Source organism: Motacilla alba, chromosome 3, assembly GCF_015832195.1.
Source record: "Motacilla alba alba isolate MOTALB_02 chromosome 3, Motacilla_alba_V1.0_pri, whole genome shotgun sequence".
Taxonomy (NCBI): domain Eukaryota; kingdom Metazoa; phylum Chordata; class Aves; order Passeriformes; family Motacillidae; genus Motacilla; species Motacilla alba.
This window is the reverse complement of record NC_052018.1, coordinates 73,421,239-73,436,294: the sequence shown is the minus strand read 5'-3', so window position 1 is coordinate 73,436,294 and position 15,056 is coordinate 73,421,239. Positions and strand designations below refer to the sequence as shown.

Here is a 15,056-nt window from a genome sequence, read left to right as displayed (position 1 = left end):
GCCCATAATTTGGGCTCTGGAGATTAATATTCTGTATGTATTAAACAAGTGGCTCAGTAATATTTGGTATTCTGGCATTGTGATCAATGAAAAAACAAATTCATGTGTATCTTGCCAGCATACCTCTACCCTGACACAGAGTTATTCAAATATCCCAGCTGGGGCACTTGGATTTTGTGGCTTCTCTAGCAATACTTCACTAAAATAAGACTTCTCTAATGGCTGGAGTTTTGATACAAATTGTCAATCACTATAAAATATCCACTGCTGGCTCGCATCACATTTCCTTCCTTCACTATCTTCATGTAACAGCAGCCTGGCTGCATAAGCAACTGCTAAACTGGAGTTGCACAAATCTCTGAGTGGTCCTTTCTAAAAAATGGCAATGTAGGAGCTTTGCACAGTGGTATTTAATTTCTGAGAGGCTTGGAATTTGATCTGTAACACTGTACATACTCAGTATTTGCAGATGTGGCCCTAAAACTGGCTTGCTGCTTTGTGAGTACACCAAGGTGAGCCATCACACCTAGTGTCATTGTTATTCTGTAGCTATGTAGATCCCCTTTCTTGGTTAAAAATCCTAGAGAGGTCATGTTTAGCTTAATTCATTTATAGTATCTTAAAGAGCCTCACTGTTTAACAATTATGTTCTTTTATGAGCTATTATAGATACAACAAAAGGTAGTATCTTCATTCTCACAAGTCACATAAAGAACCAAAGCACATCAAAATATGAGTGAAATTTCTCATAAAAAAGGTATTTTACAATTTGTTTTCCTTAAAGAAGAAAATGCTCAGCATTTGTTTCTTTAAATTAGGGCTTTCAAGAATAGTGAAAAGTTTCACTCATTTAAACTGTGATTACAATGAGTTAATGAATGGATTTAAAGCATGCTTAAATAAATTGAAATTTCTGTCTTTGGATAAACATGCTAATAGGATTTTTCCCTTTGTGTGAAGAATGAAGGCATTGCTGAGCAGTAGTTGTTTTGAGACCACAAGTTAATCTTGATCCCATAATTAATGAATCCAAGCATAATTTGGAGAGACATAACTCTTGCCTATTAGCCGGAGTACTGGGTTGTAAATGCTGGCCATGGTTTCTGAGTGCACACCTTTTCCAGAATTCCCATGGAGGCTGCCATCCGGCTCAGGTTTGCCTGTGAGCCAGGCGGGCGTGAGCTTGACGTGTGCTGGCAGTGCCTGAGCATGTCCCTTAGCTCAGAGTGTGGGCAGAGACCTTCACTTGGCTGGTGCACCTGCTGCCTGGAAGGCAGCCCTGTGGGATGTGTTTGGATGGTAGAACAGCTCCCAAGATGTTTCGTTTGGAGAGAGAAAAAAGAAGTCAGTAGGTATGGTTCTTTTTCTAACTGAAATGAGTGAAAGTGGGACTGGACCAAGGTGTCAGTCTTAAAAATAAACCCAAACAGAGTGAGACCTTGCACAGTCTGTACATTGAAAACAGGACAGTTTTCACATGTCCTCAGCTCTCCCTTTTCACCTTTCCCTTTTCTTTTTTCTTCTCATCTTTAATGGGGAAAAAAAAAAAGAAAAGAACAATGTAAGTTTTTTTCATTATTTGGAAAAAATATTAAAAAGAGACTATATTGAGAAGTGGTACTAACTTTGGGATTATTGAAAGTAAACCTTACAGGAGGAAGATTGATTATATGGCAGATTTTTGTCTTAAAGTTCTTTCAGGTAGGAGCTGTCTCCTTCTTTTTCAGACTTATTTTCTCACTGTAGACTCTGTGTTTAATCTGTAGGATCACTGCAAGTTTCCAGACTGTGATGCCGGCAATGCTGGTACAAATAGTTGTCAGCCCCAACCTCATTTTGGTTTTGAGTGTTCATTTATATTATGTGTTAAGATGTTACACATCAAGCCGCTGTAGTAAAAGTTGTGAGATACAAAATATCCAATGTGGTGAAAAAAGGTATCTACATATGGAAGTTACAAATTATATTATCTCTTAAAACAAGGGGAGTTGGCTTCTGATTATACTTTCTAGTATTTAATGGAAATGAATAAAGTTTTGAGTACGTTTGGAATATTTTTGTGGAATATTCTTTGCTCTTTTAAATCTATCTAGTGTTGCTTAGAACACAAGACAAGTAACACTGGGATACTATCCACAGTTTTCTGGAGATAGAGCTTATATATTTTTTAAATTATCAGTTTTTATTGATAATATTTCTCCAAGCAGAATTGCTGAAGCCAGACTGCACAGAAATAAGGCATGTAAGGGCATGGACAAAAAATGGGTCTTCATAAAATCAGATATACAATACAACAATTTGATTTGAAAGTAATCTTTTTCTGAGTTTTTTGTAGAGTTTTCATTTCTGGTCTTATATTTTCAGTTCGAGTTTCAGATGTCATATAAAAATGAAGGTCTTAAAAGAAGTGGAGAGTGCTAAAGCAATAATACTGCACCAAAGACTAAGAACCACAAACCTTTGCAAACCTTCTCAGATTTCAGTGCAAGAATTAGCAAAATAGACTTCTTCAAACTATCAAATCTCTGCTCTTCTCAGAAAGCCAGTGTATCCTTTGGCATCTAAAAAATCAGAAAGCTGTGGCTTTAGTTTTTCTTGAAGTATTTGATTCAGTTCTAATCAGACTGTATCTCTCCAAATGTGACTGTTAGCAAACTGGAATAGTGCGCCAAGAGGGAATCCAGCACAGCATTCCTTATTTTATCTTAGAGCTTAGACATCTAAATGGCTGTGTGGTTGCTAAATGTAGGGGGGGAAAAAGCAAAAGCAAAAAGAAAACAATAAAGAAACCCCATACTGCCTGGCTCTGTCTGTTAGATGCCAGTAGAGGAGAGTTTAGGCTAAGATTGCTCTGCTGTTTTGTTTGAATCCAGAAAGCAGCTATAAAAATAAATAGTGAAAGAGTTGGCCAGCTCTTGTCACGAAGCAGCAAGTCATTATTTTATGGTTGTGTCAGGCTAAATGTCTGTGCTGACATCCTTTCCAACCCAAGAGGCTAATGTCCCTGCATCTTTAAAACTGATACTTTCAGCATATATAGTTTGCTACGTGTTTCCTATCACTACAGGCTACAGCTTTTTATCTGCTTTGCTATTAGACACAATCAGTTCTTTACAATATACATTAACCTAAGTAAAATATAATGGGAAATTTTCATGACTGGTTTATTCCATATAAACCAAGTGGTGTCTTGTGCTTTGAATAAAATTTTTGTGCTAAATTAACTGCAAATAAAGACTGTTTGACTTTTATCATATCACTACCAGTTACCAAAAAAGGTACAGCAGTGAGAAAAAAGCACAGAAGCAGAAATAAATTCTTGTTTGTAGGTCAATTCAGTAAATGCTCAGGTGAGCAGCTAACTTGAAACAGCTTGTTGCACTGCATGTTTCTAAGTTTAAGGACAAGTGTACACAGGTATTCTGGCAAAATAGAGGTGCAAAGGGAAACAGTGAAAGGTCTTTAGATTATGTGTGTCTACACTAGGTCTGGTTGTTCACATCCATGTGACTTTAGAAAAGATTTCTCTTTAGTGTAAGAACAGCTGACTCTCTGTGGGAAGCTCTCAAGGAAACCTTCAAATGATTAAGTTAACCACTTTATATATAATTTTTACAAAGTAATAAATGTTTCTGATATGTTCAACACAATATTCCATCTATAATAAAATAAGTAAGTAAAAGATGAAGTGTATTTTTTGCATAAATAAATAACAAGGTTATGTCAAAACCAATAATCTCTTGCAAAGCAAGAAAAGTTTGCTCCATGTATTGGGACTGATAAAGGTATTTTTATTCCTACTGTGATACATAGCAAACCAAAAAATACTGGATGAACTAAATTGGAATCTTTGCAAGAGATTTATCTATACTTTTGGCAAGCTGTTTACTTTTCCATGAGAGAATCTGGGTTAGAACTCCCTGTAGAGCCCCAAAATGCCTGTAAATCAATTGTACTGAATGTCACCTTAGAGATGGTGTTTACACCCTTGAGGAGTTTGTGTCATTGTTATAATGATAAACTTCTACTTTGCAGTAATAAACTTCTCTCTGTTTGATATATTATTCAAGGATTAGGCTGCAGAGTTGAAGTTGGTGCATGTTTTTTCCCTGAAGCTCAGTGTTTTCGGAGCTGTATTGTTGGAAATAAAGCATAAAATGAGATTAGTTCCAAGCCAGGCTGGTGCTGTTTGTGAGGTTAACTCTATTTCCAGAATTTCCTGTTGACTTCAGTGCTATCTCAGGAAGGTCCTGCAGCAATGTAGTGGAACCATTTCATAGGTGAAAGCTTTCCCTGTTGCACAGAGAAACTTAGATCAGAATTAAGATTACTTTTTTGTTTTGTTTGTGCTTTCTGGTCACTGTTCTCTTCTGGAAGTCAGAATTGTCACTAGGGCAATTCAGAAAGACCTGCCCAAACAGATACAACTCTGTATTCTCTTAAGTCCTGCATATTTCTGTCCACTCCCAAACACTCATTTTTGTCTTCTGTTGTACACCTCAAGATGTGTTCATTTTATTAAACCTCTGGTAAGTCACAGAGGTACAATCAACACATTGGCCAACATGCAATGCTAAAATGCAATAAGCCTTGTACCAATCCAGTTTGACAGCTAACTGAGTCCCAGTGAGCTGATGTAAGGTAAACTCAGGCGCAGTTTCTATGCCAGGAGATATTTTTTTTTCTGATTCCCTGCAAGGCTGTGGGATGTAAAAGCCCAGTTACCTGGAGTTGAGAGGATAAAGTCTCACTGAGTTAGTCATTGACACAATTCCAAATTACAGCTGGACATGCATATCTGCAAAATTAGTTCTTCTCATTGTATGACTATGGGCAAATTAGGCTGCATTTCAGCCAGATTTTAACAGGTCTTAGAACCTAATGGCCTTTTCCCCTGGTCATATACCAGAATCCAGCTTGAGCCTGCTGGCTTCCTTATTAATACTTTAGTTAGGAAGAGAAATAAAGTATAGTGGGAATCCTAGTAAGAAACTTAACAGTTTCGAGCCCCTTATTTTTCCACTAGAAAGTTCCAAAAATTTAAACAAAAACAGAAAAAAAAATTAAAAAAAGCTTTGCTACATTACACAGTGCTTCTCATCCTTCCAAAATCTTGCAGCCTCAGAGTCCCCTCTGCTCTCAGGTTTGTCACCAGATGGACACTGCTCACCTCATAAGACTTTAGCCTGCTTTTGTCAGGGGCAATGCTGAAAAGTGAAAAGCTGTGGGCTGATTAATCAGCACAGAGGTACTGGGTCAGTCCTGTCACCTTTCATTCTTGGTCTTCATTTCAAAATAATCAGGGTCCATACTGATCTGAATCATTCCTGTCCTAGATAAATAGCAAAGTTGAATCTGTGTGTGAGAGACTTTGCTGTTACCCATCCCCTTAGAGGTATTTATTTATTGATTGATTCATTTATGTAAACTAAATTCTGGCAAACCACATAATTCTCAACTCATCCTATTAATCTGAGTTTCACATACAGCATTACCTGCACTTCTACAAGGTGCACAGAGGAGACTGTAGACTGGAATTGTCGCGGTGCAGTCAAAGGAGACTTTGTACAGTGAATCCCAGATTTGTCTTTGCTGAATTGTCATGAGGAATGGCCATGTTGAAGGTTTTTCTCCCTATGGATTAGGATTTCACCCATCACTTATTTATGCATGTTAGGAGCTGCAAGGTTCAGAGCTGCAAGGTTTCCCTACAACTGTCTCTTGTCTGATATTTTGATGTGAGCTCATGTTTCAGCCTTTCTTCCAGCCATGTCAAGAAAAAATTTTTTCATCCTTTTTCGGCTGTTATTTTGCATAAATGTATAGCCCTTAAATGTCTTAAATTCTTTTTCTTTGGAAAATTTTCTGGAAGTTATGCAACAGATTTTGAAGGCATTGCAACCAGGGCACAGAGGCAGATAATCAGATGGTGTCATCTTATAAATTTATAGAAAATATTATAATTTCTTTTCTCTTCAATGATCTCTTTTTTATTTGGAAGGAACTTAACTCCTCTGAATTAACAATTTAATGGTCATTAATATTCTGAGTATGACTTTTTTATATTTCTTCTTTTTATCTTGATCACCTGATTACATTTCTTCTGTCAGGTTTGGATCTCAACTCTGTGTCATAAATATTCTTCTGCAGTAATATCTCAGTAAAATAAAAAAATAAACAGAACTGGAAATAATATTTTGACTTTACATACTTCCAGATGATTAACTCAATAAGATATCTTCCTCATGGTTTTATTTTGTGTATACCGAAACACAGTAATATCCAACAGGTTTAAAATGTTTCCATGGTTATATAATACAAAATAAGACTTCAAATGTGAATTTTATATTCCAATAAATTTGGTGACTGTTGAATTTAAAGCATATTAGATCATCCATGTATAGGAGGCCTTTAGAGCATCAGGCTGTTTAGGAACAAGTGGTGGACAGCTTTGGAGAACTTCTCTTCTTGGCATATTTTTATGATAATTCAACTATTGAAGATAATTTACAACTCTGCTGGTTCTATACCAGAGACCTTATGTGATGGAATTTATATCACTTTTCCTTTTAGACATTTAAACCACATGTCATTCTAGAAAAACGAGGACAGAGGTCCAACAAAGAAGTGATTTATTTTCAGTTAAAATACTAGCTACATTAAAACCACATGTTATTAAGTACTGTATAACCAAACCATGCTCAGAAGAATGCTTACAGCACCAAAGCTTGCTTAAAATGTTTCTTTTTTTTAATTCCCCCAAAAAATCTTTGGCAATGCACACATTAACAGATTTTACCTGAGCTGCACAGTACATTGAATATACTTCTCCCTTGGGAAAAAAAAGCGCCTATTAAAGTGCCACTGTACAAATTAATTTAGTTCCTTATTATTTTTCTTTCTCACATTTCTGGATGCTTGAACTTCTCTGTACCTTTCAGTTATCATTTCATCTCTGTAAGTATCTCTCTTGAAACAGCATAATACAATTAATGATGCTATGAATGAAACATAGTTTTTCAAAGTGAAACTATATATGTTTGGAGCATATTAGCAGCATGAACTCTCATCGTGCTCCTTTGAGAAGAGTAAAGTAACACACAGAACTAGTGCACATGAATCCAAGATCAGGAGGGAAATAGGAAGAATAGAATTAAGGGGCCCTGATTTTGTTTTCAGAATGCAGATGCTGAGGACAAGTTTCTGTCCTCATTATGCTACACTTCTACACCAGATTGCCTAGGACTTGAAGGGATTTTTTAAAGCTGATGTTGCCAAGTGAGTTATCCAAAGCTCAGTGGAAGTGACAAGAAGGATTTACCCTGTAAAAAGAAACTTCTGCCATTCCACTAAATTTCCAGGCTGGTTCTGTAAATGTGTGTCTGGTTCATACTGGAATAGAGAGGGTGCTTGGGGGACTGGGAATTCAGCTGGCTCACCTGTGTGCTCCTAGGAATGCAAACCTCTCTCAAGTGCTGTTGAATCAATGTTCAGATTCTGTTTAATTTGCACCTTGCATGGACTAGAAAGGCTGTTCCCATGCTTTTGAAGATCTGCACAAGCATTAATGAATCACCACAACACCACTGTCTCACAGGTCATCACTGGGCAGTTTTAGCCTTAGAATGGGATTAACCACTTTCTGTCAAACAGTCTTGAAACCAAACAGGGATCAGAAGCAGCAAATTTCTCTGCTCGTGTGTTTGAAATCATTCTAATTCAGATGTTACAGTCACATCTTGAAGTCATTAATACGACCTTAAGTTTGCCTGGTATTCTCATTTTTTCCTGAAATTGCTTAGCTCAAGCAGATTCTGAAATTCTGATTCTGCATCAGCAACATGCTAAAAGTTGTAGAGTAAAAAGTACAGCAGCTTATTTTATGTGTCTTTTTTAAGCTCTTGGCTGCATAACTAAACTAAAGTATATGTAGTAGACAATACAATTTGTTAGACAGTAGAAACTCCACTGAAATAAAGCTAGCTGATTTGCTGTTTGGTCTGTTGGATGGAGACCCATACCAAGTAACAAAGGAGATGGTGCAAGAGACCTCACAGCGGACAAAAAGGACCATGTGGTAGACTTGATGTCCCATGCTTAAATCATAGACTGTCACATTAAATTTTAGCATAATATAAATCATTCATGTCTAAAATTATTATTTAATCACATACCAAATAAATTCCTGCACTCTACAGTATATATATATTTTTTTAAAATTTTTTTTTACCAGCCTGGTGGTGACATCTGTAGTCATAGCTGAAGTTGCTGCCTAGCTGCAGTAAGTAGGAAGCACAAGGCAGCTGTGCTCCTGTTGCCTCCTTTGCCTTTCCTGAAGCACTAGAAAGCTGTTGCTGCCACCATCTCTGAAAGAATATTTTGGTGTGTTGTGTGGCAGCTATTGCTGTGTTAAATTGAGATGAAAAGCTCTGTTTGGGCTTCTACTCCTTGGTGGCATTTGGAACAGAAAGTTTGTCTGTCCAGGCATCTCAATTTCATTTCCCAGTTATGGATTATTGCCCAGAAATTATTGTCCTGCATTGGTTTTCTTGCCTAAAAATAATGCAGGTTGATTGTATGTTTTCACTTACTTAAATTCTGATTCTCCTTGCATGAGTCGCAGGTTGTCTTTTTCATAATATAGGTGATCACCTATCTTTTTCTCACATTGTATCATCCAACTGACTTACCTTTTCCCTTTCTCTAGATGTTTCCAGATGTGTGGCTGAGAGGAAGTACACCCAAGAACAAGCTCGCAAAGAATTTCAACAAGTGTTTATCCCAGAATGCAATGATGACGGCACATATAGTCAGGTTGAAAATTTTTCATTCAGTGTCTTGCATGACTGGAAGGTCACATTATGTGTGTTTGAAAATGCTGAGGAAAAGGCAAATGTAATGAAGGGAAATGTAATTTCAAAATTAAATGTAATTTGTACCAACACATAAAAAAAAAAGGAAGGAAAATCTATGTTATGTGTTGAGTCCTTGTTGTCTTTTTCACAGTTGGCCAGCAAAAGAGCCAAACATTACCACTGTTCATGTAATACACTCCCTGTCCTTCTAGGATGAGGCAGCTGAGTAATTCTTGTAGCCCTCTGAATACTCATCACATGGTAAAATGCTTGGAATTTGTGATCTGTTCCTGATTTGAAGCAGAAATCTTGCAACTGGAAGTGCAAGTGCTTACCTTAAGTGCTAAATCATGAATCATACAGAATCCTTCTTTATTCTCTGTTGAATTTCTTCACAAGCATGTGGTCTGAGACTAATTTACTTAGATCACGGAATTCAGAAGGAACTCAGTTAGAAGCTTATTCTGAGGTATATATTCTAATCATGATCCCCTTCTGTCCCCTCTGTACTGCATTTTGATCCTGGAGTTGTGTAGAAGACAACTTTTCTTTTTTTAAGCATGATGAGGCAAGTGATATTGGCGTTAGAAAGTATAATGCAATTGGTTTTTAAGAGGAATTCAAAGAGTTTCCTTTCTGACAGCTTGGGATATGAATAATGCTGGCAGAAGCTCTCTGTCCTGGTCCTTCAGTGGGTGGAACAATATGTTCTCTATGTGGGAAAAAACTCAGAATTGCTTGTTTCAGGAACAGTTTATGTGTCCCTTGAGGAACTTCCTTGTGAGGTTTTTATAACACCTGCACCTCACTCGTCTAAGACAGGGTGTAAACAACCACATAGTTCAATAGTTTTCTCTTCCATTTGATTCTGAAGGACCTACCACACTTAGCTTGAAATATGCTTTATGCTAAAAAATCATATATAGGACTGAGATGGGCCCATTGTGGTTTATTGTTCTAGGTTTTGTCGATACAGTTTGCTGGATTTGTGCCGCGAATGCTGTGGGATAACAGGCATGTGTCTGACAAGCTGCATATGGTTCTTGTTGTTTCTGACAGGTTCAGTGCCATAGTTACACTGGATACTGCTGGTGTGTCACTCCCAATGGCCGTCCTATCAGTGGTACTGCTGTGGCCCACAAAACTCCCCGCTGCCCAGGTAAATCTTGTTTGTCTGGCTAGGTTATGATGGTGTGTCATGAATGGCAGTTTATCTGTGGCATCTGATTAGACTTAAGCAAAAGAAGTTTTCACTAGAAGAGTGGTTCAGCCCAGAAATAGGTGGTGGTGGAAGCTATGGATGCCCCATCCTTGGGGTTTGGTAAAATTCAGTTGGATGGGGCTCTGAGAAAGTTGGTCTAGCTTTTCATGTAGCTGTGCATGAAGTCTGAGGTCACTGCCACCTTGAGCCTTCCTGTGATTCTGGAACCCATCTACTTTATTTGTACATTAATCCAGCTATTGAAGGTTTTCTGCAGTGGTCATTTATACCATATTTATGTGTCCATATATGAAACCAGGTGACTGAATTGCTGATACAGCACTTTATGTTATAAACTCTCTTGCACAAAAACTCATTGCAAAAATGTTTCAGAGAGATTTGCATTTTTTGACAATTCAATGTTTAGAGTACAGGAAAAAATGTAGTGGGACTGCCCATTTGTAACATAGCCCAATGAAAGAACTCCCGCAGCACATTCCACAAATGACCAAATCCAGAGGAGAAATAAAAAAATAAAGGCATTAAGAGCAAAATGAAAAAATTGCCTGCAGAAATTAGCTGGCAAATTGAACTCACTGCCTTGCATGCTGCCTTTTGTCTTTCGTCAGGACAATTAACAGGTTCTTTTTTTCAGGGGTTTGCTTCTGACCCTATTTCATTAACATTTATGATAAATACAAATCCCGAGTGTATGAATGGTTGTCAGAATTGCTGTTCATGCCCCTTGAGGTTGAGAGAATTGTACAGAAATAGCTCTACAAATATTTGCACACTCTATCTATTGTATAACTGTTTCTGCTGCAGCACCATTCTGTGTCAGAAAGTGGAAGAAATAGCTTTAAAAAGCCAATCCCATAATGTGAACAAAGCTGAAAAAGAAAGTGAATCAGGGAATTTACCTGTCCTGGTCTACTTCAATTATTCAAGCACAACATTGATGTTTTTAATAAATAGATGCTGGAAGGAAAAGACCACTGCAGAAGTTTCAGCAAAGTTTAATGAAAGTTATTTTTATTTTTAAGGTCTTTCTAGTTAAAATAACTTGCAGAATCTTTCCGCATCTTGCCTCTAAGTGAACTTTATCCAGGAATAGTACTCTTCAGAATATTCCTTTTAATCCAATCTGAAAAGTCACTGTGAAACAATACTCAATTGTGAAAAATAATATAAATTATTCAGAAACCTTAAAATAGTTGAAGATGTGCATTCCTTTTCATTTTAGTGTTATTATCATTTATGACTGATCTGCATAGTCAGAAGACACATGGATGTGTCTTCTTTAGTTGTGGATGTGCCGTCCCTGGAAATGTTCAAGGCTGGGTTGGATGGGGGTCTGAGCAACCTAGTCTAGTGGAAAGTGTCCCTGCCTGTGGCAAGGGTTTTGAAATGAGATGAGCTTTAAAGTCTCTTGCAAACCATTCGGTGATTCTATGGTGCTATGGCTAGGACAACACTTTAGCGCTTCAGTGTAATTTTGAGTAGAGATGTCCATAGACAGGGCTTCTCTGAGAGTGCACCTTTGTTTCTTTCTTTGCAAAATCCATTTTTATAGCCTTCATTTATATCCTCCTGAAGCCCTCCTGTTCTTTCACTGACATTAGTGAAAAAAGGGTTATGCTGATGCTGAAAGTTCAATAAATAATTGTTTGTCAGGTGTCTTATAACACATGACACTATTATGGCTCAAAATATTGTTGAATTATTTGCTATATTTTCACTTTTTATATTTGTACTGGTATTACTGAGGAGCAACTGCAGTGTGGTTCCCAGAAAATTAATCAATTAATATGAGAATTATTCTATATCACAGGAACCTAACCCTAGTTCCTCTCAAAGGTATATTCATGTGCCTAGCAGATAAATTGCCAGACTGCTTCAGCTCATTTTTGGAGGGATGGGAAGGGAAATTGTTTTTGCAGAAATGCTAAGGTGAAGGTCATAATAGCACTCAAATTGAATTTAGTATCTCAGAGATAAACTGCTTTATGGCACAGGTGAGTATTCAGAGTCTGATTTTGATCCATAGAAAGATTGTGGGTAATTTTTCAGTTGTTATGAGACCCTGTGGGATTATCTCTGCACATTTCATCCCCTGCTTGTGTCAGTGTTCTCATGTTTTACTGTTCATCACTTCTCCTTTGTCCCTCAGGAAAGAAGTCCAGCCCCAGGAGAGTTTGGAAGGAAGACTTGAAATGCTAGGGCATTTTACAGTGGTATTGGCTAAGGACTCAGTTTTGAGAGATCTGGAGAAACCTTCTCATTCAACAGAGAAGGCAGCTACAGATTTTCTCAGAAAGTTATGGGGTATAATAAAGTAAAACTTAGTTCTTTTATTGCAAAATGAAAGTCTGATGCACAACTGGATCTTTCTCCCGTTTCCAAGTATATATTCAAAATTGCCATCTGTTTAGGATAACAGAGTTGGGTTTTTTCCCCTCGCAAGAGTGTTGATGTTTTCCAGATCGCTATTGATTCCCTTTTGTACTTTTTTATTTAGTACGACTGTGGATGGGAATTATAACCAAAACTTCAGTGGGTCAACTGAAGTTGTGTAGATATATTCCTGTTTCAGCTAGTATTACAGAGATACCATTCTTGCCAGTACTGTTGTCCCTTGTTAGCCTTGTGTCTTGCTAGCCTTGATGCAGGAATTGCCTTGCTATTTCTGATCTGCAGGCAGATCTCCTGCAGTGGTGGCATCCTGACACCAACATGTTTCATTATTCTCACTGCTTCTTTGTATTCTGCAGGCTGTATTCTATAGGTATTTCAAAGAGATTTATACAAATTTCTAAGTTTGTCTGTACCATACCTTTTTCTCCCAAGATCACTTTTGCCACCTTTTTCCTTTAGAGGAAAATTTGTACAGACAATAAAATGCTTTTTCTAATGATTTTCTTACAGATAATGTGCTACTGTGGAATGTATGAAAATTTTTTTGCTTTAATGAAAATATTCAGTTAATTTTCAGTTCTAGGTTAGTTCTTCAGCAACTTCAGATAAGGTTCAAATACATTTCTAATCAACTGTGCTGTTCTGAAATTATAGGATAATTTCTTGCCGTTCATGTTTCCCCAGTGAAACTGCCTTTGATGAATGCTCAGAAATAAGAAAGAAGAACATGGCAGTCTGGAAGAACTTGAATTTCAGTAGAGGAAATACGGAACAGAATTTAGGATGGGCAGTTAGGAGTTTGGTTTAACAATTCCAACCCCTATCCAGGTTTCCCATTTACTGTGTGATACTGGCTATGCAGAACAAGCTCTACATTTCCCTAACTGTTAAGGTTGGTTAGCTGAATAACACGGTGTTTCTTAAAGTTATCTCAGGTCCAAAAAGTGTCCCATATGTATTTTTTATGTATCAGCAACAGTTTCCTGAGCCATTTTTTGCTCATTAACTTCTTCTTGTTGCTCTTCTTTAAGCTGCCTTTTGTACAGGAGATGTAAGATATGGAAGGATGAAGGTCATAAGCAGCATTAAAAAATGCAGGACTTTCCAGCTGTTTTATGTAAACCTTTGCTTTAATTACTATATCTTTACCTAAAAGAGGCTCTTCCATCCTTCTCAGTTTTTCCCACATCAACATTTGGTACTGCTAAGACACACATGATAAATCTCAAAATGCTGTTCCACTCCATGAAAATAGTCTTCACTATTGCAGGAGCAATGGTGAGAGGGACAGTAAATCAAACAGATTCCCATGATGGCATTAAAAAGAAAGCTCCTTAAAAATGATTAATGTCTCCCAGTACTTTCACTAAAGAGCACCAGACATAAAAAAAGGACATTTTTACAACTCTCCATCTCTGTTATCAGCACTGCAGGGAACTACAGAAATTCCATAGGCTGGGAGTCCTGAGAAATGGGGCAGAAGTTGAGAAGCAGGTGTTATATTATCATTGGAAGATACAGTCTTTGCCTATTGTAGGGGGTTTATGCCCTATTAAATATGCTGGGCTCCTGCCAGTGAGATTGCAGAGGTATGGAGACATATTTTAGTCTTCTGTGGAGTAGTTTTGCTCCCTTTTGATTAAGATGGTATGATCATCTTTTATGGCCAAAATACAAGTAAGTACCTTTAGAAATTCAGAACTCTTCCAGTATAGTATTGTGATCAGATAATATGATGGAAAAATATAGTTGGGAAGGCAATGAACTTTTAAAGTTTACATTAAATTGTTTTCATTAGCTGGGGAAAAATATACATCCTTGAATCACCTAGATATTTAGGCCTCATACATAGTACTTCGCCTATACAGACACAGTCAGACACAACTGTAGGTGAAATAGGAATAGTAGGGGGAGTTTACCTTTCCTGATATCTGCATTCAGTGATTATATATCAAATATTCTTTAGTAAGAGATCAGAAATCATTATCTAAGCTAGATAATAGTAGACTTCCACCTTTTTTTTTTAATAGCCCTGTCCCACACGATCAGAGTTATTGAAAATGGATGTGCTAACATCAAAAACAACAAAACTCACATCACATTCCCTGGAAGATTTGTTGTGCCTCAGATGCTGTTATAATGAAATTGGATAGAGATGTAGGGTTTGCAATAAACTAAGGCATGAATATGTCTGCCTTAAAAAAAAAATCAGAATCATAAATAGATAGATGGCTAAACAAGTGTACAAGCTTAAATGGTGCTAAATTCTTCCTCTTGATGTGATGCTGCTGAATCTAATACCCCTCCTTGTCCTCCACCATTCCATAAGGATATTTATTTAAGTGGTGATTTGGTTGCTTACAGTGTACTGAAAACTTGGAAGCCAGTTGCATTACCTAACTTTTGGAGAAGTTTTAAGTTGGTTTTGTTTCCTGCCTAGCTGAAAATGTGGGGATTCATCTTGATATTGAAGACACAATTTCCTAAAAACTTGCAACTTCCTATCATCAGTTCAGCTAGGAATGCTTCTACCTTAAATATATTCAGGAAATGGTAGGAAAACAGATGCAAACTCAGTGACTCCT

The 15,056-nt window shown here is 37.2% G+C and overlaps 1 protein-coding gene across 6 annotated transcripts in view; it reads left to right on the top strand.

Annotated features, from left to right (window-relative positions):
• SMOC2 (SPARC related modular calcium binding 2) overlaps positions 1-15,056 on the top strand; it is a 138,072-nt gene that overhangs the window by 46,481 nt on the left and 76,535 nt on the right. For all 6 annotated transcript variants that reach the window (XM_038131944.1, XM_038131943.1, XM_038131942.1 and 3 more), the window contains exons 3-4: positions 8,708-8,814; positions 9,915-10,014. In XM_038131944.1, coding sequence (XP_037987872.1) covers positions 8,708-8,814; positions 9,915-10,014 — 207 coding nt within the window. The remainder of the gene's footprint in view (positions 1-8,707; positions 8,815-9,914; positions 10,015-15,056) is intronic.